The sequence below is a fragment of the Bubalus kerabau genome, chromosome 3 (genome assembly GCF_029407905.1).
Source record: "Bubalus kerabau isolate K-KA32 ecotype Philippines breed swamp buffalo chromosome 3, PCC_UOA_SB_1v2, whole genome shotgun sequence".
NCBI classification, from domain to species: domain Eukaryota; kingdom Metazoa; phylum Chordata; class Mammalia; order Artiodactyla; family Bovidae; genus Bubalus; species Bubalus kerabau.
In genome coordinates, this window is record NC_073626.1 from 58,369,060 (window position 1) to 58,395,230 (window position 26,171).

At 42.9% G+C, this 26,171-nt stretch overlaps 2 protein-coding genes across 3 annotated transcripts in view; one reads left to right on the forward strand and one right to left on the reverse strand.

The window, feature by feature from the left end:
* Positions 1-7,363, forward strand: part of WDR33 (WD repeat domain 33) — a 111,248-nt gene extending 103,885 nt beyond the window's left edge. For both annotated transcript variants that reach the window (XM_055571886.1, XM_055571885.1), the window contains 4 exons: positions 2,254-2,417; positions 2,526-2,618; positions 3,495-3,710; positions 5,447-7,363. In XM_055571886.1, the coding sequence (XP_055427861.1) occupies positions 2,254-2,417; positions 2,526-2,618; positions 3,495-3,710; positions 5,447-5,676 (703 nt within the window). In that variant the 3' untranslated portion in view covers positions 5,677-7,363. The remainder of the gene's footprint in view (positions 1-2,253; positions 2,418-2,525; positions 2,619-3,494; positions 3,711-5,446) is intronic.
* A 1,778-nt stretch (positions 7,364-9,141) lies between these two features.
* Positions 9,142-11,304, reverse strand: SFT2D3 (SFT2 domain containing 3). The gene has a single exon (XM_055571890.1). It carries the CDS (start codon positions 11,285-11,287, stop codon positions 10,646-10,648), a length of 642 nt encoding a protein of 213 aa, XP_055427865.1. The 5' UTR covers positions 11,288-11,304; the 3' UTR covers positions 9,142-10,645.
* Positions 11,305-26,171: the final 14,867 nt, after the last annotated feature.

Sequence of the window (26,171 nt, forward strand, 5' to 3'; positions counted from 1 at the left end):
CCAAAGTCACTTTGGGGGATGGAGCTTCAGCATATGAATTTTGTGGAAGGGACAAAAACATTTAGTCCATAACAGGAACTATTTTCTAACTAGGGCAGATTAGATTCCTTCTGTCCTTTTGTAGTCAGAGCAGTTGTCTAATGGATGCCTGGACAAGAGAAGAGCCCTGCCCTGTGTGGGGACTCCTCCCTGAATCTGCCTCGGGGGAGGAGCGCCCTCTGCTGACACTCCAGCTCCACTTCTCGCCCCTGTCAATTCTGCCCTCACCCTGAGTGGTTAATTCCCAGCATCTGGAGTACCCCTCCTTGGCTTGCAGGAGCATGGCTCATTAAGTTACAAAACAGGTGTTAAGAACACATCTAGATAGTTGGAATGGTGGAGTGAAACAAGGAAAGCTCTTTACAGTAAAACAGCAAGTTACAGATGCAGACTTAGAAAATCACTTATTTTAAGCAACCAGTGTCATAATTAATTCAGGGAAGGATCCTCAGCAGATACGGAAAGCCATCATCAAATAAAAGGATTGTGGAGAATCAGTATATTTTCACACTGCCCAGGTATCACTCCACAGATTACTTAATTGCAAAGGAGAAAGCGGACCTTTACAATAGTGAAATTTGGTTGCCATATCACTTTTACATCCTAAACAGTGAGACAGACTGGCATCACTGTGAAGGTATAAGAAGTTTTACCAGAAACGTTTTACCTGAATCTAATCATGGGAAAATCAGAATTCAAATTGTGGAATGTTATGTAAAACCCCTGTATGGACCCTTCAAAAATGTCAAGGTCTATTCCAATAAAAATTAAAAAGTCAGGGTCACAAAAGATAAAACAAGACGGAGACTGTTCTAGATTAAAGTAGACCAAAGAGATGGGACCGCTAAAAAAAACAGTGTATGATTGAAAACTATAAAGACACCTGTAAAGGACATTTCGAGGACAGAGAAATTAAAATTGGATTGTGTATTAAATACTATTACATGTTATTTAGAATGATAGTAGTGTTGTTATGTAGGAGAAAGTCCTTATTCTTAGAAGAAATCTACTGAAGGATGAAGAGGTAAAGCATTATGTCACAGCTGGTTTTGAAAAGGCTTAGAAAGTGAATTAGTAAATAGATAGTGAAAAGACAAGGTTTGTGTGGCAGAATCTTAACCGATTAATGAATTGTGGTGAAGAATGTCTGGGCATTTGCTGTTCTGTATGAAATTTTTCAAATTGTTGGAGTATAAGATAAACGAATGGAAACTCGGGAGAAAGCAGAAGGCCTGGTGGGCCCTAAGCCCTTGCCCCTCTCTGATCCTTTCTCCAGTTTCCGTGGCCTCTCGTGGTTGCTCACGCACCTTTCCTACTGGCAGGCCCCTCTTCCTGCTTCCTCACAAGCTTCTGCTGCAGCTCGGGCACCCTCATTAATGGTCCTGCTTCAGCAGCACTCCTGGCCCGCTTAGTTTCCCAGTTCCAGAATTCTTCAGAGCTGGTGAAATGGTCCACTAGCCCAGGCATGAGATGGTCAGCTTGGCGGTGGTGAGCTACCCACAAACCAGATGCCTTCCTGTCCATCAGTCAGGTGTGGCTGGGGCCACTGGTGCAGGTTACGGCCCCTAGGCCTGCCCCTGAGTAGAGAGGTGGGCCAGGGCAGATGGCAGAACAGATGCCCCCAGACAAGTCAAGTACAGTGAGTACGCATGATCTCTAGTGATCTCTGTCCCCCCCGCCCCACTTTTTTTTTCTGATTATGTAAGTCATGTTTATATATAAAAATGTGAAAGGTAAAATGAAAAATATTTGGGAGGCAGAGGTAAAGAGCCTGCACTGAATGTCAAAACTGGCTGAATTTAAATCCCAGCACTTAACCATGTGTGACTTGACTTCTCTGAGTCCTGTGTAAAATAAATACTCATAGGTAGAATAGAGTCACTTTCATAAGGTGGTTGTGAGGATAAAGCAAATGAAATAATACACTGTAAAGCACTTGGCATGAGATAAACACTTTAAAAATGCTCACTGCTATTATTCCTAAAAGCCTAAAAGAAAATTAAAATAACCCCACATTCTAGTACATTGCCCTCTTGCCCGTATTTACCTGCCATATTATAAAATGGGTACTTTAAAAAATACGTAATTTTGTTTTGTTTTTCCCCCATTCAACATTGTATCATATTTCCTCACATATTTAGGCTTTTTTGAAACATGAACTTGGACCTACAAGGTATTCCATTAGATGGATATCCTGTTGATTTTCCCTAACAGCTTCAGAAGAGGAGCACCCCCAAGACATGAGGGCCGTGCTCCCCCCAGAGGAAGAGATGGCTTTCCTGGGCCCGAAGACTTTGGACCAGAGGAGAATTTTGATGCTTCTGACGAAACAGCCCGAGGAAGAGATCTCAGAGGTCGAGGTCGGGGTACCCCCCGAGGTGAGCTGAGAACCATGGGTCTGGGAAGGACAGGGATGAAGAGTTGGGTGGTTGTGAGCACGCCTGGAATAGTCTGTGACTGTGGTGGTGTTTTGTTTCATTGTGTAGGAGGAAGGAAGGGCTTGCTTCCCACTCCTGATGAGTTCCCTCGCTTTGAAGGAGGACGGAAACCAGACTCCTGGGATGGAAATAGAGAGCCAGGTAGGGCAGTAGAGCTGCTTGTGCCTTAGGGTTCCTCTGACTGACAGTTCTCAAGAGTGTGGTCTGAGGACTCTCCCAGGGGTCCACTGCATTCTCTCTTCAGCAGCTCACCTCTCCCTGGGAAGCTGGGTTGTCTTCATATCTTCAACCCACAGTGTGAACTGAATGCAGGAGCAGGTGGGGACTTTCTCCTGCTAAGCCAGATATTAAAGAGATTTGTCAAAATGCCACTCCTTTCACTAAACAGTTTTGTTTTTGGAAAATATAGTTAAATGAACTAAAGTTTTCTCAGTCTTAATTTCTAACATGGCAGATGTTGTTAGAACTCTGATAAATTAAATCTCTTTGGGGTCTTCAATAATTTTTAAGAGTGTGAAGACGTTCTGAAACTAAAAAATCTGAGAATCACTTTTGTGGACCTTCCCAACTCCTCTTATTTTAGGGGGTGTGTTGATTCCTAATCTTGACCTTTCTGTGTACTATGATGTCACTGGCCTACGGTGGGTATTTAGGAAATGTTTCTTGCGTGAATGAATATTTGTTTTCAAGTTGCTGCTTAACTGTGTAATTTCTGTCTTCTTTTGATCACATTGTACTTTAATATGGGGTGCCCCAGTGGCTCAGCGGTAAAGAATCCACCTGCAGTTCAGGCGATCTGGGTCGATCCCTGGGTCAGGCAGATTCCCTGGAGAAGGTTATGTCTACCCACTCCAGTATTCTTGCCTGGAGAATCCCATGGACAGAGGAGCCTGACGGGCTAGTCCATGGGGTCGCAAAGAATTGGACATGACCGAGCAGTTGAGCATGCCTGAACGTACTTAAATATAATGAGATTGTCAGATTCTTAGCCTTGTGGATCTGTGCTTCCTATTTTAGGGCCAGGACATGAACATTTCCGTGATGCTCCCCGCCCTGATCATCCCCCTCACGACGGTCATTCCCCAGCTAGCAGAGAACGGTCCTCTTCTCTCCAAGGCATGGACATGGCATCTTTACCACCCCGAAAGCGCCCCTGGCATGATGGGCCAGGAACCTCTGAGCACAGAGAAATGGATGCCCCAGGAGGTCCTTCTGAGGATCGAGGAGGCAAAGGTAAGTGAGGCTGGTGATTACAGCTTGGGAGCTGTGGGTGCTACAGCCCTGCCAAGAAGGCTTCAGGGTTACTGGAAGCCCCATCCCAGTGTATGCCTGTTCTGTCTGTCCCTACTGGGGCACCCCCCACTGGGGTGCTAGGGGTCCTTTACCCTCCAGGGCTTAGACTGCAGAGGTACGTGTTCCCAATTGTGGTGCAGCCAGTGGGTGACTGCAAGCTCAGTCTCTGCACAGGTCTCCTTCACTTGCCTCCGGCAGTGCCTGGTTTGTTCACATTTTACACTCCAGCTCTTTTTCAGACCGTCCCAGTACTTTCTCTGCTGATCTGTGAGACTCTTGCTCTGATGGGCAGATGTGCTCTGGTAATGACTGCTCTGAGCCCTCAGGCCGTTGTCAGGAGCAGGGAGGATTATCTTCTCTCAGGTTCTGTGCCTTTGTTTTTAGAAGGAGCTCTGCTTGTGGCCAGAGTCACAAAGACTTTGGGGAACATGGTCTGGAAGTGGTTTTCTTTTCATGGGGGCAGTGGATTATTTCTGCCACTTGAAACTCTGGATCTTTATTTTATAGAGGCAGCACTGACTTTGAGCAGGAGTGGTAGCTATTGAAGGCTAACTACAGCTGTGGGCTCAGGGGAGGCTGGGCTGATAGACAAGGAGTGTGCCTTGGAGGCTGCTGGAAAGAGTGCCCCTGTGCCGCAGCCTGGCTCCACTCCAGTTCACCTGCCTCCTGTTGAATCCCTTCTTTACAGAGTTCTGCCTTTCATTCTTGGTAGTTTGGTTCTTCTAAGTGCAAAGCTCTCAGAAATAACTTCGCGTCACCAGTGCCCACCCACATGCACATTTTGCTGCTGGCTGGGCACTCAGGATGCACTTTGTAGGTCCCAGGCTGCGGCCACATGGCTAGTGTGGAAGTGATACCCTAACTGACAGCTTCTCTGCCAGGGTACCATGAGGGGGCCTAGGCTGAGCTTTGTAAGAAAAGAAGCCAGAATTCTTTTGGCTATCTTTCCTCACCTCGTCTTAGCTGGATTCAGATTCCATTCAAAAATTTAAGACAAAGTTGGCAATAGTTTTCTGATAGTGCACGATGGGAGATGTGACTAAATGCTGTCATCTCAGGAAAAAAATTTTAAAAGTCAGAATTTTAATGATACCTAGAGGTTTGTATGTCTAATCCTGGGACAACTAAAGCTATCCCTGGGAGAAGCACTAAAAGCTAGTGTTTTTCTTTTTGTATTTTAACAAGAAATCAAAAGTGCCATATAGTTGTAGGATAATCATAGTAAATACTTGTTCTGTAGAGCACTTGTAATTAACATTATCAGCAGTTTGTATTTCTTACTTGCTTCTGATATTGTCAGTGCTTTTCAAACCTTCCCCCAGAACAGCCATGGTGGCATAGGAAGGTGAAGATACATTTCTCATAGGCTGTAGGCACAGTCCAGCATGGGGCTCTTTGTGTATCTCTTGGCTCCCCAGCGGCTCCATCACAGCCTTGGGGAACACTGTCTAGCTGATGCTGAGGGGCATAGCCACAGGCCAGGACGGGGATGAGAAAAGGAAAAGTAGAGGCACAACTTCTACTGCTCTGAGTACCGTGTTAATGTTCTCAGAACTCTGTTTAAAAAACAAACAAAACCAGAAATGTTGCACTGTCTTTGTAGAGTAGATGTTTGTACCAGGAGTTACTAAAAAGTTGAAATAAAAGTCACATGTAAAACCACTGTTTCATTTCAGGCCGAGGGGGCCCAGGACCTTCTCAGAGAGTGCCTAAGTCCGGACGTTCCAGCTCCTTGGATGGAGACCACCATGATGGATACCACAGAGATGAACCTTTTGGGGGCCCTCCAGGCAGTGGTACCCCTTCTAGAGGGGGCCGGAGTGGCAGTAACTGGGGTAGAGGGAGTAACATGAACTCTGGCCCACCAAGGCGAGGAGCTTCGAGGGGGGGTGGGAGGGGTCGGTAGAAGTTGGGGCTCAAACCCCCTAGGCCTCTCTGGACAGTATTTAAGAGCTTCTGTGGACTTTCCAAAAGAAAGAAAAGGAGACCTGCACCGTGTGGCCCTGACCTCTCTGGGCAGCTGAATCCCAGGAGCCCCTACCGAGGTCTTCAAGATGGAGAGACTGCTGCTGGCGACCCAGAGTAGCTGGCCTTGTTTTGTCCTGTCCACCCTCACTGCCCGAAATCCCACATGGGTTTGTGAAGATAAAAGCTGGAATCTTTTTTTTTTAAGTGTCACGAGACATGGAGCACCTCCACAAATTTAAGTTCATGTCCAATCGAAAATTTGTTTCTATATGTACAGTTGTCAGAGAAAAAACATTAAGTTGTTTTTGTATGAATACAGAATGTGATTTACGCAAGAATTAACAGAAAACAACTAGTCGTCAAGTGCTTGCCTTAAGGAAACCTTTAGTTTCCATTGCATCCGGCCTGCTGAGGGGTGTACAACTACTGCTTACACTTGTGAACATCCTTGATGGGAATCTCTCTCTAAGTTATCTAAATTAACTCATCTGTGAATTTTGTTTTTAAACAAATTCTTATCTAGCCATCTGTCACACTTACTTTTGTAGCATAGTGAAAAATACTTCAAAACTATAATGTGGTTTGAAGTTAGATTCAAAGCCTTATTAGTTAGACCTGCTGTGGCAAATGGAAAATTATACACTGAAGAAAAAAAAATCTGGATGTCCAAGCAGAGGTCTCCTTTGGCTGCATCTTCTAGTAATTACACCTTAGACTTGAGTTGCTTTTTTCTGATTAGAGGAACATAAGCTAGAAATCATCTACACATACCTTTTGAATACTGTAAATCATTTCAAAATGGTTTTAAGTTGAAAAGGAATGGATCAAAATCTTTCTTAAAACAGTTCTGCAAAATTTAAATAATGTCTTCCTCTTCTACACTAGCTATGTGGAAACACCAGTGTTTAAGGCGGAGGATTGTTCAATTAAAAGTGAGCCAGGAAGGTCTCATCCACAACAGATTCTTTTAGTTTTAAATGAATGGGACAGTTGGCCCACTTTGAATTGGAAGCCAAAAGTTCAGTTTGAGATTTCCCCAGGATACTTTCTGTATTAACTCCTTACTTTGTTTTTATAAAAAGTCTTTTTTATTCTTCAAAGGACATCCTGTGGTCACCCTCACTACTTTGACAACTTCAGCTGGGCACTGGAGACAGGTTTATTTGACAAATTTAGTGGTGCTGGCAAGTGTCAGTAGTTGCTTAGAAAAGGGATATTGACATAGTTGGCGTATATAAAAACTCCTAATTGGTTCTCCATTAATTTAAAAAATGGTAAAAAGCTAAGTTACTTATGCAGATAAAATGTTTACCACACATAAACACTGCCTTTTTTAGGGTGTTAGAACCTAGAGGCTTCAAGAGATTTTCTCTTTACTTTGCAATTTAAAACATCCTATTTATCAGCACCTTGCTCTAAACACACCTATAGGAGGCTCAAGATTGCTTTAGGTTTGTGGATATTCTTTATTTGCCCTCTACTGCTGCTAAGTCGCTTCAGTCGTGTCCAACTCTGTGCAACCCCATAGACGGCAGCCCACCAGGCTCCACCGTCCCTGGGATTCTCCAGGCAAGAACACTGGCGCGGGTTGCCATTTCCTTCTCCAATGCATGAAAGTGAAAAGTGAAAGTGAAGTCCCTCAGTCGTGTCCGACTCTTAGCGACCCCATGGATTGCGGCCCACCAGGGTCCTCCATCCATGGGATTTTCCAGGCAAGAGTACTGGAGTGGGGTGCCATTGCCTTCTCCGTGCCCTCTACTGGTACAGCTTAAAAAGAAGTTGTAATCAAATTCTAAGAGGATAAAAAGGGATCCAGAGTGCAAAACCATAATAGACAGTTTATTGTTGTTCAGTTGCTAAGTTGTGTCTGACTCTCCGATCCTATGGACTGTAGCATATCAGGCTCCTCTGTCCTCCACTGTCTCCTGGAATTTGCTCAAATTCATGTCCCTTGTGTCAGTGATGCCATCCAATTATCTCATCCTCTGTCTTCCACTTCTCCTTCTGCCCTCAGTTTTTCCCAGCATCAGGGTCTTTTGCAGTGCATTGGCTCTTCATATCACATGGCTGAAGTATTGCAGCTTCAGCATTAGTTTTTCCAATTCAGGGCTGATTTCCTTTAGGATTGACTGGTTTCATCTTGCAGTCCAAGGGACTCTCAAGAATCTTCTCCAGCCCCACAACTCAAAAGTATCAGTTCTTCAGCACCCAACTTTCTTTATGGTTCAACTCTCACATCCAGACATGACTACTGGAAAAACTATAGCTTTGACTATACAGACCTTTGTCAGCAAACTGATGGATCAGCTTTTTAATATACTGTCTGGGTTTGTCATAGCCTTCTTTCCAAGCAGCAAGTGTCTTTTTGAAGCCTAAGAAAATAAAATCTGTCACTGTTTGCAATTTTCCCCCATATATTTGCCATGAAGTGATGGGACAGATGCCATGATGTTAGTTTTCTGAATGTTGAGTTTTAAGCCAGGTTTTTCACACTCCTCTTTCACCCACATCAGGAGGCTCTTTAGCTCCTCTTCACTTTCTGCTATTGGAGTGGTATTATCTGCATATCTGAGGTTGTTGATATTTCTTCTAGCAATTTTGATTCCAACCTGTGATTCAACCGGTCTGACATTTCACATGATGCTACGCTGCATGTAAGTTAAATAATCAGGGTAACAGTATACAGCCTTAACGAACTCCTTTCTCAATTTTGAATCAGTCTGTTGTTCCATGTCCAGTTCTAACTGTTGCTTCTTGACCTGCATACAGGTTTCTCAGGAGACAGGTAAGGTGGTCTGGTAGTCCCATCTCTTTAAGAATTTTTCAGTTTGATGTGATCCTCACAGTAAAGGCTTTAGTACAGTCAATGAAGCAGAAGTATATGTTTTTTTTGGAATTCCCTTTTTTTTCCTATGATCCAACGGATGTTGGCAATTTGATCTCTGGTTCCTTTGCCTTTTCTAGAGATTAGGCTCCTTTTTTTTTTTTTTTTTCTGAGACTCATGTGCTAAAAAACTTTATCGGAAGATTTTAAGGCTTAAACTTCAAAAACACTGCCTCAGTAAGCAGATAACCAGGTTGCATTTTGAGAATGAATTCATTTAGAGAAAACTGAAAACTCAACATTTTTATTACTTAATGTATATATCTGCATTTTAAATCATCACTGTCAAAATGACATACAATATATTGTGCTTTGAATTTTATAAAAACAGATTTCCTGACAGTGAATTCTTGGGAAAATGCTGGAAAAACAATTTTTAAAAATAGCATCAATATAAAAATGGGCTGAATGCGGTAAAATCTTCAGCCTAAAATTTAGAACTAAAATACAGATTTAACTAGGGGGTAGAGAAAGCAGCCAATGGTACATTTTCCAGTCAAAAAAATAAATCATTCCCCCAAAACAGTGGATTTGCTTTTACAAACACCCAGTAGTTGTGCCTCTTGAGGTAGGTAACCCTATTAACTGATAGGGGGGAAAAAGCAGCCTTCTTTCAAAATAAGGGGGATGGGAATAAGTCTACTTTAGCATCCACCTCTTGGAGCAGGGCTTGTTGGACACCGATCAAGACCTATAAATATAAATTTTGAGGCTGGAGGAAGAGGCAAAACTCTGTTGCCTGACAACCTGTTTAAGCAATGCTAATCCAGTCCCAGGAAACAATTACTTTCAAGTTCTCAACCTTAGCAGAAAAAGGAAATCATTTGGGAAGCTTAAAAAAAAAATACTGATGCCAATCTCCTCCCCACCCCGCCCAGAGATTCTGACTGAACTGAAATTTGACTCAAGTAACTCTCATGTGAACTAAGAACCACTGGCATAGGATTAAAACTTTTTAAATACAGTTTACTTCCCAGTTAATATGTAGCTAGTGACAAAATGTTTTATTTATGGACTTAACCAGAATACTGAGCCCATTCTTTCTGGCAATAAATTAAGGTAAGTCCTAGACCAAGGTGCTAAATCTAAAAATGAAGAAAAATTGGCAATTAGATATGAAAAGCACCTTACATTCCATTAAGATCAGAATATAAAGTGTAAACTATGGTTCAAAAGCACATCATAAAATTAGGAATGAAAAACTAGACCCTGTAGAAATCCATGGTTTCCATCCAATAGGATAACTGGATGTGGAATTATCTTCCTGTCTCCCAGGCATTTCCTTAGCTGAGTTCTGTCCATGGACCTCTGAGCATTTACGTGCACCTTACTGGATACCATGCTTCTTGGTCCATGGTTTCCTTATGCAATGCAGAACCAACTGTCCTTTAATTTTATAAGACATCATGTTAACAATTTCACTAAAATAAGAGAAAACTGAGATAAACCGTATTAACTAAAGCACTTGAAAAAATTCCAGTGGCTAAAGTCAGCATTTAATCTGCTAACTCCTATGGATACACTCACGTTGAAGAATAAGGGAAGAAAATTCCAAGAGCGAAAGAAAGCACGTTTAGTGGAACTAAGCTACTGCGATCTACCCCTGGATATTTTTAGGTGACAAAACGTGAAAGAGAAATCCGGGAAAATAAGGGCAGTCAATCAAAACGGAAAAGCTATTTACTCTTTTTACTGAGTGTAATCTAAGACCACAGTTAACGCAAAAACAATTTATCACTAATATTCATAGCGTCCTATCACCAATTCAAAACAAAATCTGGTTTTCACAGCACTTGCTGCCGAGTGTAGCACAAAATGCAGAAATCGAGGAGCTTCCCAAACTGCTTGTGTCTCAGTTTACAGTTCGCTGGCACAGTAAAGGAGCAGCTTCTACCCAGTGCGGTCTGGGAACGGACAGGCGCAGTCCTTGGTTTGGCTGGTGCTGGGCCTAGAACCGGTTGTCCGTGTCCCCTCGATGGCGCATCCTGGGGACGGATTCTGCGTCCTTCCGACGGCGCGGGCCTCAAACGGGGAGCGCCTTGGCGAGGGCGGCGCCCGGGCCCAAGCGCCCGAGCGTGATGCGCAGAGCGGTGCCCGCGCCCCGGGGAAGCACGCCCAGTAACGCGGCCAGCAGTGCGGCCACTTGTGCGCAGGCGCCCAGCGCTGTGAGCAACGTACTCCGCAAACACAGCGCCGCGTACAGCGTCGCGCCTAGCGCAACCACGTAGAGCAGCGCGGGCCGCGAGGGCGCCTCCTCGCCGCGCAGCAGGCGTCCACACGCTGCGCCGCCTCGCAGTAGTGTGCCTCCCGCTAGTGCCAGCGCCGAGCCCAGCGACCACAGCAGCGCGAACTTCCGGGCGCGCAGCAGCAGCACAGGCGCGTAGAGTGCGGCCAGGCCGAAGCAGAGCGCGGCCAGCAGCAGGCACACGCCACTCGCCGCCAGCCGCTGAGTGCGCGTCACGCTGGGCAGGCACGTCTGTCCCGCCGCCGGCTCCGCGGGGCTCTGTGTCCACGTCCAGCGCAGGCCCGCGCGGCTGAACCACGCCCCGGCCCCCGCCGCGGACTCCTTCGCCTCTCCCGCTGCGAGCAGTGGCTCCGCGGCCGCAGGGCCGCCCGCTTTCCCCTGCGCCAGATATTCCTGCAGCTGGCGGTTGAGGTCCGCCATGCTGGATGGAGGCTTCCGCGAAGTCGGCGCGGGGCGGGGCGGGGTGCTGCCGCCCACTTCCGGCTCTACTCGGTCGGCTTTGGAAACTGCTCGGACCTCTGGCGGCTGTTAGTCCGCCGGGACGGAGGGGGCGGGGCTTGTGGTTCCGCTGCCTTCGTGGTCTCGACTGGCACTTGCGCTGAGACCGCGGCTGTATCCCTGCGTGTAGCATCCGGACACCCTTCTTCAGTGTCCGCTGTAGGCGCTGACAGGGCTTGGGTGAATTATAACAGCATTAGAAGTTATTTGAGGGGCGTGAGTTCGTGTGGCTAGAAATGAAAGAAACTTGTGTGTCTTGACTTTACGGTTATCAGTATCGTGATTCTGTGCTGTAGTTTTCCAATATTTGGCCATTGGGGAGAAATGGGGAAAGGGTATACGGTCTTAAAATATGCTAATCTATAACTTAATTTTTAATTTAATGTTTTAAGAAGCTTACGCTTCAGGTCGTAAGTGGTTTCTTTGGGAATGCTACAGAGCTGAAGCAGAGTGAAGCCCACTCCCACTGATGTGCTTCTCTTCTCTTACCCGTTTCAGCATAGGTCTGGCAATATTATTGTTTCAAGCCCCAGGTCATATATGTATATTTTTGGCCCACATTGTCATGCTTCCGATGCACCTCCGGGTACAAGTTTTCTGACCCATCAGATAATTCTGAAGCGCTTGTTCACGGCTCGGTTAATTTCTGATCTTTTTTCAGAACCTCCTTGAAGTTCCTTGGCTTGTTATGTAGGTCACAGCCATCTGGGTGTCTGCTAGGACTTCTGGTTTCCCTGCTCGTAAGCTGCACCTCTTGTTTACATCTCTCACTGAGGTGCACTTTCTCTGAGTTCTCATCTATCCCAATTGTGAAAGTTTATTTGTTCAAGGCAGTGCCAGCAGCTTGAGCACAAGTTCTCTCTCATCTCCCTTTTCTTTGGACCTGGACAGCAAAGGTACTCAAACGGACGTTGACCTGATTGACACAGCTGTCGATTTGAGTGCAGTAAAGGTGCTTGAAAGCCTTTGTAGATGTTGAAGCCTTCGGTTGAAAACCTATTTTTAAAGTGTCTATTGTGAATTTAAATATGATGGCATGGAAGTTTTTGTGATGTAAAGTGCAACCCAGTTAAGTACTACAGCAGTGTATTCTTGTGCAGGTCTTTGATTTACTTGCCCCAGAAGCACTGGGAATGGGAGGCAGGGCTGAGCGCTGTAGGCTGTTTCTTCTGTCGCTGACTTTGGAGGCACTGCAGGAGAAGAGAGGGTATCTCCCTGTGTCTGTTTCTTTTGTCTGTACTAGCTTCCCTCATTCCCTTGGTACTGGCTTCCCCTGCACAACTCCAGCTGATGACTGGTGACCCTCCTTTGTCCTGTATGACAAGATAAGTATTAATGATTTCCTGCTGTTGTCATGTCTGACTTTTCAGTTTTCTTGTTACCTGTGTAACCAGTTTTCCCCTATTAAATTACTCCCTTTAATACTTTGTTTTCCTGGTTGGATCTTGACTATTGTTACTGAACAAGCAAACTTGGTTCCACTTGCCCAATGTGCAGCAAAGCCAGTCTGCTGACCCTGGATTGCGGTGGAGGAACGTATCGTGTTTATTGTAGGGTGGCAAGCGCCTTGCTCACATGACCCGAACTCCCTAATGGCTTTCAGGGACAGGTTTCTGAAACTATGAGGGAGAGGGTCACAGGGTGCATGGTCACTTCATACACAAGTATTGTTGATTAGTTGATGGTGAGGTAACTGGGTGATATGGGAATCTCAACTGCCAACTTAAAAAAAGTACATAATGGGAGAGTTGTGAATGAAGTTTTATTTGGGGCAAAATGTGAGGACTATAGCCTGGAAGACAGTATCTCAGATAGCCCTGAGAAACTCTTCCAAAGAGGTAGGATGAAGATCAGTATATATGTGATTTTGCTGAAGGGGAAATATGGAAATAAGCACACACACACATATATATATATATATATATATATATATATATATATATATATATTTTTTTTTTTTTTTTTGCAAAAGGTTTCTGCTTGTCATGGGCAGTTGTCACCATTTGAGTGCTTTTCTAGATATGAGAGGACACAAGAATTGGGCTCATAAAATTGGCTTCTGAAAATATCTACCTGAAGACCTGTTCTGCCAGTTTTTCCCAGAGCGTCAGTTCAGTTCATTCGCTCAGTCGTGTCCGACTCTTTGTGACCCCATGGACTGCAGCACGCCAGGCCTCCCTGTCCATCACCAGCTCCCGGAGTTCACCCAAACCCATGTTCATCGAGTCGGTGATGCCATCCAACCATCTCCTCCTCTGTCGTCCCCTTCTCCTCCTGCCCTCAATCTTTCCCAGCATCGGGGTCTTTTCAAATGAGTCAGCTCTTCGCATCAGGTGGCCAAAGTATTGGAGTTTGAGCTTCAACATCAGTCCTGCTGATAGCCTGCCTCATTTCTGCTCTCCACCCTGAACTCCTTTCAGGGAGTGTTGGAAATCAGCAGCTGCAGCAGCACCCACTTTAATCCTTGTAGAGGTGGATGGCAAGTGCCAATGGTAGGTGCCAGTTTGTAGTTAGGGCCCCCTCATGGTAATAAATTTGTTCATGCTTTGAGAGGCATTTTATGACCATTTTGTCCACTGGTGCTAGGAAGGCTTATTCCTAAGTCTGGCAGAGATTTTGCTGCAAGGCCATTCAATATGCTATTACTGGACTAGGTCTTATAAACAATAGCTAAAAGTAATGTTGGATCATCTGTCTGGCTAGTCTGTTATAGTTCAGGAAAAAATTCCCTCTTGTAGCATCTTTCTGTATCAAGAATCACTCTATTACAGTAATTGATCTCATATAGAACCATATATTTGATCAGTTGCTTCAAGTTGCCTAGTCATTATATTTGTTGGAAGCTCAGTCACACAGTTGGTAATATAAGGAACAGTAGTCTTGTAAAACAGGCAAAATACAAATAATATAGGTAATACATTAATTAGAATTATAAGTAAATATTTAAGCCAAGAACTTCCCATCCCAAATCAGTTTTTGAAGAGATCGTCAAGACTAGGAAGTGGGTCACTTAAGGCAGAAATGCGGTTTCTCATATGATTCATTAAATGTGTTAGAGGATTCATCAGGTACAGGATTCAGTTTGAGTTATGGCACAAGTGCCTCCCTGAGCTGCGGAAGGATGTCAAATGTCATGTGGTCTTCTAGCACTTTTCTCATCATAGAGACATCAGAATTCCGTAGGCTAATAGCCTGGTTCAGTTCATTTCAGTTTGGTCACTCAGTTGTGTCTGACTCTTTGCACACCAGGCTTCCCTGTCCATCACCAAACCCAGAGTTTAATTAAAGTCATGTCTATTGAGTTGGTGATGCCATCCAACCATCTCATCCGCTTTCGTCCCCTTCTCCTCCTGCCTTCAATATTTGCAGGATCAGAGTCTTGTCCAGTGAGTCAGTTCTTTGCATTAGGTGGCCAAAGTTTTGGAGTTTGAGCTTCAGCATGAGTCCCTCCAATGAATATTCAGGACTGATTTCCTTTAGGATGGACTGGTTTGATCTCCTTGCAGTCCAAGGGACTCTCAAGAGTCTTCTCCAAAATCACCATTCAAAAGCATCAATTCTTCACCACTCAGCGTTCTTCACAGTCCAACTCTCACATCCACGCATGACTACTGGAAAAACCATAGCTTTGACTAGACAGACCTTTGTTTGCAAAGTAATGTCTCTGCTTTTTAATAAGCTATCTAGGTTGGTCATAGCTTTTCTTCCAAGGAGCAAGCATCTTCTAATTTCATGGCTGTAGTCACCATGGTGGTGATTTTGGAGCCCCCCCCCCCCAAATAAAGTCTGTCACAGTTTCCATTGTTTCCCCATTTATTTGCCATGAAGTGATGGGACTGGATACCATGATCATAGTTTTCTGAATGTTGAGCTTTAAGCCAACTTCACTCTCCTCTTTCACTTTCATCCAGAGGCTCTTCAGTTCTTCTTCGCTTTCTGCCATAAGGGTGGCATCATCTGCATATCTGAGGTTACTGATACTTCTTCTGGCAATCTTGATTCCAGCCTGTGCTTCATCCAGCCCAGCGTTTCTCATGATGTATTCTGCATATGTTAAATAAGCAGCATGACAGTATACAGCCTTGACGTACTCCTTTCCTGATTTGGAACCAGTCTGTTGTTCCATGTCCAGTTCTAACACTTGCTTCTTGACCTGCCTACAGATTTCTCATGAGGCAGGTCAGGTGGTCTGGTAGTCCCATCTCTCAGAATTTTCAACAGTTTGGTGTGATCCACACACTCAAAGGCTTTGATGTAGTCAATAAAACAGAAATAGATGTTTTTCTGGAACTCTCTTGCTTTTTTTCTATGATCCAATAGATGTTGGCAATTTGGTCTCTGGTTCCTCTGCCTTTTCTAAATCCAGCTTGAACATCTGGAATTTCACGGTTCATATACTATTGAAGCCTGGCTTGGAGAATTTTGAGCATTACTTTGCTAGTGTGTAAGATGAGGACAACTGTGCGGCAGTGTGAACATTCTTTGCTTGGTTACTATCATTTAAAACCTCTTGAGTGAATTTTACTAAGGCTTTGGTATGGCTGATTACATTCTCCAGTCCTGTTGAAGAATGTAACATACTGAAGGCACAAAAATAGCTGCTAAATAATCATACCAGTGAAATACAGATTTCTTGACTTGTCAGGCTCATACCAATGGTAGATTGGTTGTTCTTGGGCTAGTACTAATGGTAAGTCGGCTGGGGTCATCTCTAAATTGTTGGGTATATGACCCTGAGTCCAGGGAAGTCCTAGCGTTCATCTTCCTGTCCATCCCAGTGCAAGCCCATGGACTAGTATCACAGATCCAATTAGGCACAGCCCAGTGAATCCCTGGTCATCTGACCCATTTTGTTCCATACCAGTCACTATCTCTAAGGGCAGTAATATGTAGGCATTGTTCGTAAGGCACCCACCCAAATTTCCTAATGTTGCGAGGATGACCATCCTTGGTACAATTTAATTTTTCCCACCAGAGAGGAACTTTTAAACTAAATGACCATAGCCATAGTGTTAACTACAAAAATCAATCCCATAATTGTGGGAGGTTTCCTTCTAATAAATGCGAAGTTACAACTTTTAATTGAAATTTAGCTTCTTGTTCTGATTGAGCTTGAATGACCCTAAAAGAAAATTCATATATATGGCCAGGGTCAGAGCAAGTATTATTAACTGGCCAGGTGAGAGGATCCCATCTAGTAATATCAAGAGTAGCCTGGGCAGGACTGAGCTTACTTTCTTCTAAAATCAATTTCCTAAGGGCTGGCCAGTCAGCGCCTTGGAAGTGAGAAATTCACCAAGGTAACCAAGAAGTACTAGACATAGGTAATTGGCAACAAACCCAACAATTGGATTGATTTTGAAAACTAGCATAGGATCATGCCCATGATAGAAAGACATTTGATCTGTATGTAAAGGTTGAAGAAGTTAAGAAAACATAACTGATTATACGAATCAGGTCCAGCATCTTGGGTAAGGTATCTGCTGATGTCATCTTCTTGTCTTGGTGTGAGTGTAGTTTGTCCTCTGAATATTGTTTTAAAGTGAGCTTGAGGTCAGCAGGCCTCTCTATAGACCAGTCCAATGTGGAGGCCCTTTTTAAGTGAAAAATATGAATCCAAGAGTCAGTTCCCTTTAGTTTTGTTGCACATGAGCTAGTTAAGAATGCCTGGTAAGAACCTTCCCACCCGGCTTGTAGTGAGTCCTTTAAATGATATATTTGCCAATATATATAATCCCCTGGTTGCAGGGGCATCTGATCTTCATCCAAAGGTAGATTATTGAGATAAGCTTTAGAAACAAACTTAGAGTGTCCTTTTAATAATTCAATTTAACTTTATATCAATATAACTTTAACAGCAAGGAATTATCTGGGAGGTGAGTCTAGTAAGTACAGATCCCCATTAACAAAATTAGAATTTAATATTCATTGAAACATACTCTTTTTCTCTCTAAAATTACCCTCATTTTTGCCAAATTAAGGCTAGTTTGCCAAATAAGTCTGGTCTCAGTAAACTTGGCCTGATTTATGTAAGTATGCTAGGTCAGATAGACATTTTGATTGCTGAAACTTTTATAAGGACTCTAGGACTGCACTTTATAAAAGATGTCTCAGGGTTAGGAAAGTCACACCAAGGGCTTGTCACAGATTTCGACAATCAGATTTGGGTGAATTCCTCCCTTTTCAAGGATCCCAAAATACCTTGAGGTTTCTGTAACTGTTCGAGAGGTAGCCTTCCTCATTTATTTGATAAAGCTGCTGGGAACCTAAGAGTTTCTAATCTCTGGAGGGATCAGATAAGTTAAATGTTTCAATTCTTCTTGCAAAGGTATAATTTACCAAATTACTGTAAATCATAATTAAAGGGGAAGGTTTTCCTTACATTTGGAAAACACAGATTCCAGCCTGTAATTTTTCAGTTAGAAACCATAAAAATTATAACCCTATTCACCAGTTCACTCAGTGCTTTTGTTAACTTTTTATGAAGCCTAGTTTCATAACTAGGGTAGGGAAGGGAACCCTATCCTATATCAACACTTACTCTGATTCTTCAGACATCCTGAAGTATATATTCTTATTCTACCCGGATTTGGAATGATTTCTCACATCGTGACTTACTACTCAGGAAAAAAAGAACCATTCAGATCTATGGGAATGGTTTGAGCTATAATATCAATTGGGTTCTTAGGATTTATCGTATGAGCTCACCACATATTCACAGTTGGGATGGACGTTGACACACGAGCCTACTTCGCATCAGCCACCATGATTATTGCTATCCCAACTGGAGTAAAGGTCTTTAGTTGACTAGCAACACTTCACGGAGGCAATATCAAACGATCTCCCGCTATAATGTGAGCCCTAGGCTTCATCTTCCTTTTTACAGTAGGGGGCTTGACCGGAATTGTTCTAGCCAACTCTTCCCGTGACATTGTTCTCCATTACACATATTATGTTGCCGCACACTTCCATTATGTACTGTCAATAGGGGCTGTGTTTGCCATCATAGGAGGATTTGTACATTGATTCCCACTATTTTCAGGCTATACCGTTAATACTACATGAACCAAAATTCACTTTGCAATTATATTTGTAGGTGTAAATATAACTTTCTTCCCACAACATTTCTTAGGACTATCTGGTATACCATGACGATACTCTGATTACCCAGACACATATACAGTGTGAAATACTATGTCATCTATAGGCTCATTTATCTCTCTGACAGCAGTTATACTAATGGTTTTCATCATCTGAGAAGCATTTGCATCTAAACGAGAGGTCTTGACTATAGATTTAACTACGACAAACCTAGAATGATTAAACGGATGTCTTCCACCATATCACACATTTGAAGAACTCACATATGTCAACCTAAAATAAGAAAGGAAGGAATCGAACCCCCTACTATTGGTTTCAAGTCAACATCATAACCACTATGTCTCTCTCAATTAATGAGATGTTAGTAAAACATATATATAAAACATATATAGCTGTCAAAGTTAAATTACAGATGAAAACCCTGTACATCTCATATGGCATACCCCATACAACTAGGCTTTCAAACCCATTATAGAAGAATTACTACACTTTCATGATCACACACTAATAATCGTCTTTTTAATTATCTCACTAGTACTTTATATTGTTTCACTAATATTAACAACAAAATTAACCCATACCAGCACAATAGATGCACAAGAGGTGGAAACAATCTGAACTATTTTACCAGCGATTATTTTAATTTTAATTGCCCTTCCATCTTTACGAATCCTATACATAATAGATGAGATTAACAATCCATCCCTTACAGTAAAAACCATAGGACATCAATGACACTGAAGTTATGAGTATACAGATTACAAAGATCATGGCATCCGGTCCCATCACTTCATGGGAAATAGATGGGGAAACAGTGGAAACAGTGTCAGACTTTATTTTGGGGGGCTCCAAAATCACTGCAGATGGTGACTGCAGCCATGAAATTAAAAGACCCTTACTCCTTGGAAGAAAAGTTATGACCAACCTAGATAGCATATTAAAAAGCAGAGACATTTACTGAAAGTCAGAAGCTTTTATTTATCCAAAAATCCCTTCTATAAATATTCCTGAGGAGGAAGCGTTTTTTCAGAGGCAACAGAATAAAACCATAACTGTCTATGACAGAAGATTTAAGACATGTTTAAAATCCGATTACAATGCAGTCCAATTGACTAAATTGATTACTGTTGTAATATACATCACTTAAAGATAGTAACTAGATTTTTAACAATATATTATAGGACATATCAGAATTTTAGGAATTCTATATAGTTTCTAGAATACCTATATTAATATTCACCATACACTATAAGAAGATTTATTAAGCATTTGACAATGCTTCCTATGTAATTTAACATAGGAATGAAACTTTAATATATCTCTTTGGGATGTGTTAGGGGCCTTTTGAAGCATCCCACAGTTAGCTAGAGATCACAGGACTTCATTTAACTTTGATTTAGAAAGTTTTGTCAAATAAAACTATATCAAAAAGGTTTAGAACACTCAGATAGAATCACAGTTCACTGTGAAACAATAGTTATTCACTTCAGTCACTCAGTCGTGTCCGACTCTTTGCGACCCCATGAATCACAGCACGCCAGGCTTCCCTGTCCATCACCATCTCCCGGAGCTCACCCAAACTCACGTCCATCGAGTCAGTGATGCCATCCAGCCATCTCATCCTCTGTCGTCCCCTTCTCCTCCTGTCCCCAATCCCTCCCAGCATCAGAGTCTTCTCCAATGAGTCAACTCTTCACATGAGGTGGCCAAAGTACTGGAGTTTCAGCTTTAGCATCATCCCTTCCAAAGAGCACCCAGGGCTGATCTCCTTTAAAATGGACTGGTTGGATGTCCTTGCAGTCCAAGGGACCCTCAAGAGTCTTCTCCAACACCACAGTTCTAAGCATCAATTCTTTGGCACTCAGCTTTCTTCACAGTCCAACTCTCACATCCATACATGACCACAGGAAAAACCATAGCCTTAACTAGACGGACCTTTGTTGAGAAAGTAATGTCTCTGCTTTTCAATATGCTATCTAGGTTGGTCATAACTTTCCTTCCAAGGAGTAAGTGTCTTTTAATTTCATGGCTGCAGTCACCATCTGCAGTGATTTTGGAGCCCCCCAAAATAAAGTCTGACACTGTTTCCACTGTTTCCCCATCTATTTCCCGTGAAGTGATGGGACTGGATGCCATGATCTTCGTTTTCTGAATGTTGAGCTTTAAGCCAACTTTTTCACTCTCCTCTTTCACTTTCATCAAGAGGATTTTTAGTTCCCAAAGTATTAATAACAATAAAAGACTTCAAAGGCAAATACAGAACAAATCACTTAAAAGGTAAAGAAGCTTAAAATCTATTATCCAAGACAGTTCAACATCTTAAGAAAACTTGTCCTCTTAACAAGAGAGAAAAGCTAAGCCAAATTCAAGTTTAGCACCCACTTTTAAAATTTATTTACTCAAATGAATTTATACTTTAGTCCTGACCATACAGAACTCTGCGCAGGGTCCACATTCCACAAAGCTTTCTCTATCTATCACTTTATTTTTCCATTCAGAAACAGCCAACTCTAAGTCAGACCTGCTTACTTGTCCCTTATTAAAATGCAATTTAATCCCTTATGCCTTCTTTACTGGAAATATACATCCTATTTTGCTACTGTATACAAAAATATTTTTTCTATTAGCTTTAATTACATTTAAAAATTAGAATCCTCAGCTCTTTTTTTTTTTCTTAGATTGGAATATAATTCCTTTAAAATGTTGTGTTGGTTTCTGCTGTACAATGAAGTTTATTACTGTGTTGATCTATATTACCTCTTAGACCTCCTCCCACCCGACCCCATCCCACCTACCTAGGTCATCACAGACCACTGAACTGATATAGCAGCTTTATAGCAGCTGTATCCTGTGCTTTATAGCAGCTTCCTGCCAGCTAGTTTACTCTCTCAATTTGGCCCGCCCTCCCCTTCCTCCTACCCCATGTCCGCATGTACATTCTCTATGTCTGTGTCTCTGTTCTTGCCATGAAAATACATTCATCTGTATTTTTCTAGATTCCACACATATGCATTAATATACGATATTTGGTTTTTTGTCTCACTCTATGACAGACTATAGGTCCATCCACATCTCTACAGATGACTCTTATTTTGTTTCTTTCAGTGTCTGAGTAATACTGCATTGTGTATCTGTGCCACATCTTTACCCATGATTCTGTCATTGGACATCTAGGTTGCTTCCATGCCCTGGCTATTGTAAGCAGTGCTGCAGTGAACACTCGGGTACAGGTGTCCGTTTGAATTGTGGTTTTATCAGAGTATATGCCCCGTAGTGGGATTGCTGGGTCTACTACTGCGGGCAGGAATCCCTCAGAAGAAATGGAGTAGCCATCATGGTCAACAAAAGAGTCCGAAATGCAGTACTTGGATGCAATCTCAAAAACGACAGAATGATCTCTGTTCATTTCCAAGGCAAAACATTCAATATCACAGTAATCCAAGTCTGTGCCCCAACCAGTAACGCTGAAGAAGCTGAAGTTGAACGGTTCTATGAAGACCTACAAGACCTTTTAGAACTAACACCCAAAAAAGATGTCCTTTTCATTTTCGGGGACTGGAATGCAAAAGTAGGAAGTCAAGAAACACCTGGAGTAACAGGCAAATTTGGCCTTGGAATATGGAATGAAGCAGGGCAAAGACTAATAGAGTTTGGCCAAGAAAATGCACTGGTCATAGCAAACACCCTCTTCCACAACACAAGAGAAGAGTCTACACATGGACATCACCAGATGGTCAACACCGAAATCAGATTGATTATATTCTTTGCAGCCAAAGATGGAGAAGCTCTATACAGTCAGCAAAAACAAGACCAGGAGCTGACTGTGGCTCAGATCATGAACTCCTTATTACCAAATTCAGACTTAAATTGAAGGAAGTAGGGAAAACCACTAGACCATTCAGGTATGACCTAAATCAAATCCCTTATGATTATACAGTGGAAGTGAGAAATAGATTTAAGGGCCTAGATCTGATAGACAGAGTGCCTGATGAACTATGGATTGAAGTTCGTGACATTGTACAGGAGACAGGGATCAAGACCATCCCCATGGAAAAGAAATGCAAAAAAGCAAAGTGGCTGTCTGGGGAGGGCTTACAAATAGCTGTGAAAAGAAGAGAAGCAAAAAGCAAAGGAGAAAAGGAAAGATAAGCATCTGAATGCAGAGTTCCAAAGAATAGCAAGAAGAGATAAGAAAGCCTTCCTCAGCAATCAATGCAAAGAAATAGAGGAAAACAACAGAATGGGAAAGACTAGAGATCTCTTCAAGAAAATTAGAGATACCAAGGGAACATTTCATGCAAAGATGGGCTCGATAAAGGACAGAAATGTTATGGACCTAACAGAAGCAGAAGATAGTAAGAAGAGGTGGCAAGAATACACAGAAGAACTGTACAAAAAAGATCTTCACGACCCAGATAATCATGATGGTGTGATCACTCATCTAGAGCCAGACATCCTGGAATATGAAGTCAAGTGGGCCTTAGAAAGCATCACTATGAACAAAGCTAGTGGAGGTGATGGAATTCCAGTGGAGCTATTTCAAATCCTGAAAGATGATGCTGTGAAAGTGCTGCACTCAATATGCCAGCAAATTTGGAAAACTCAGCAGTGGCCACAGGACTGGAAAAGGTCAGTTTTCATTCCAATCCCAAAGAAAGGCAATGCCAAAGAATACTCAAACTACTGCACAATTGCACTCATCTCACACGGTAGTAAAGTAATGCTCAAAATTCTCCAAGCCAGGCTTCAGCAATACGTGAACCATGAACTTCTTGATGTTCAAGCTGGTTTTAGAAAAGGCAGAGGAACCAGAGATCAAATTGCCAACATCCGCTGGATCATGGAAAAAGCAAGAGAGTTCCAGAAAAACATTTACTTCTGCTTTATTGGCTATGCCAAAGCCTTTGACTGTGTGGATCACAACAAACTGTGGAAAATTCTTCAAGAGATGGGCACACCAGACCACCTGACCTGCCTCTTGAGAAATCTGTATGCAGGTCAGGAAGCAACAGTTAGAACTGGACATGGAACAACAGACTGATTCCAAATAGGAAAAGGAGTACGTCGAGGCTGTATATTGTCATCCTGCTTATTTAACTTATATGCAGAGTACATCATGAGAAACGCTGGACTGGAAGAAACACAAGCTGGAATCAAGATTGCCAGGAGAAATATCAATAACCTCAGGTATGCAGATGACACCACCCTTATGGCAGAAAGTGAAGAGGAACTAAAAAGCCTCTTGATGAAAGTGAAAGTGGAGAGTGAAAAGTTGGCTGAAAGCTCAACATTCAGAAAACGAAGATCATGGCATCCGGTCCCATCACTTCATAGGAAATAGTTGGGGAAACAGTGGAAACAGTGTCAGACTTTATTTTTTTGGGCTCCAAAATCACTGCAGATGGTGACTGCAGCCATGAAATTAAAAGACACTTACTCCTTGGAAGGAAAGTTATGACCAACCTAGATAGCATATTGAAAAGCAGAGACATTACTTTCTCAACAAAGGTCCGTCTAGTCAAGGCTATGGTTTTTCCAGTAGTCATGTATGGATGTGAGAGTTGGACTGTAAAGAAGGCTCAGCACCGAAGAATTGATGCTTTTGAACTGTGGTGTTGGAGAAAGACTCTTGAGAGTCCCTTGGACTGCAAGGACATCCAACCAGTCCATTCTGAAGGAGATCAGCCCTGGGATTTCTTTGGAAGGAATGATGCTAAAGCTGAAACTCCAGTACTTTGGCCACCTCATGTGAAGAGTTGACTCATTGGAGAAGACCCTGATGCTGGGAGGGATTGGAGGCAGGAGGAGAAGGGGATGACGGAGGATGAGATGGCTGGATGGCATCACTGACTCGATGGACATGAGTCTGAGTGAACTCTGGGAGTTGGTGATGAACAGGGAGGCCTGGCGTGCTGTGATTCATGGGGTCACAAAGAGTTGGACATGACTGAGCGATTGAACTGAACTGAACTCACTTAATTATCTTGTTTTGGATGCTGCAGAAATTGTCAGATTTCCTTGTCAGTTACACTGTTCTGGTAATGAACTCTCATCCAGTCTTTAACTTTTGAAAATTATCTGATGTATAAGGAACTACTTCCTCTGTTCTTCTAAGTTATCTATAACTCACACCAGTATAGTGGACTATTATTTAATAAGCAGAAACATGTAATTTATAAAATGATAATCTTATTCTTCCTACCTGACCCCTCCAGAATTCAGAAACTCTTACTGAGTTCTCTTATTTTAATAGCAATGTGATTCTGTCTTCCTCATATAAAATAGCTGGAAATATTGGTTATAGAACCAAAGTGTTGCTTGAAATATCATGTTTGAGAATGATCATCATTTAATCAGATATGACCAGACACTTTTAAGAAGCTAAGGTTGACTTTATGGAATGAATACTTATAAAACCTTTGAAACACCAGGCTGGTTCCTGGCTTACAGGTGCCCTAACTTTACAAGTGAGTAAGGAAGGTCACTTTCTGGAAGGCTCAGAAAACTTAAGATATCTTGGGAGCCTTGAGAAGAGAGGAATTCACCTAAGTCTATAGGTACTGCAGACGAGGTGGCAAGTTCTTCGCTCGGTTTTCTAGCCAAGAGGCTTTTAAAAGTGCAATCCTGGTGGTGCAGTGGATGAGAATCCACCTGCCAATGCAGGGGACACAAGTTCGATCTCTGGTCCTTGAAGATGACACATGGTGCAGAGCAACTTAAACGCATGCACCACAGCTACTGAGCCCGTGCTCTAGAGCCTGCAGGCGACTACTAAGCACACGCACCACATCTGCTGAAGCCCATGTGCCTGGAGCCTGTGCTCCACAGCAAGAGGAGCCAGCTCCGCGAGGGCCCATGCATCATGCGCCTCTGCTCGAGCAGAGCAGCTCAGCGAGGGCCCATGCATCATGCGCCTCTGCTCATTACAGCTAGAGATGGCCTGAAGAGTGCAATCTGAGATTCTGCATGAAAACTTCCAGTAAACCTAGGAAGGCTTATGATAGGTGACCAGTCTTGCTGCACCTGTGAAAACACCAGGCCAGATCAAATGAGACTAGACTTATTTCACGGGCAAAATTAGTCTATCTTTGAGATTGGAGACTGAATGGAAAAAAAATTGTGTTTCAATAGAAAACTAGGCACCGTGCATTCTTCTAGGTATTCAGATTCTAGCCCTGTTCATTGTCTCTGAGCCACTTTGCAACTCCTTTGTAAATTGCAGGTAACTGCTGGAGGTGTAAACCTTGTCTCACTGGTAGAGGTTTAACTGACCTCAACACTGTAGAAGAATCAGTTTTGGCACCTATTTGCACACTGAACTGGATCCTGCTTCCTTTCCCAAACTGTCAAACCTTACTACATTTTCAGTGGTCTCAGTTTGCATGAATATCTGGCCACAACCTTCCAAATGAATGTTTCCAGTTTTCCTCTTTTCTACCTGACTTAACATCACCAAGGCTAAAACCTGAACAGCCAGATCGCTGTTGGATCTCTGGGTCACCTGACCATGTCCCAAGGTTCTGGAGAGATCCTGTGCACTGAAGCCTGATGACTTGTTACAAATCTGGAAGGACTCACCACTGCAGGAGACCCTTCATGAGCTGGATTTCCCAGGACAGGTGGGCAAAAGGCTTGTGTCACACATGTCCTACATGGAGGCAACCAAGGTTGTCAACACCATCACCAAGAACATTGACATCTAGTA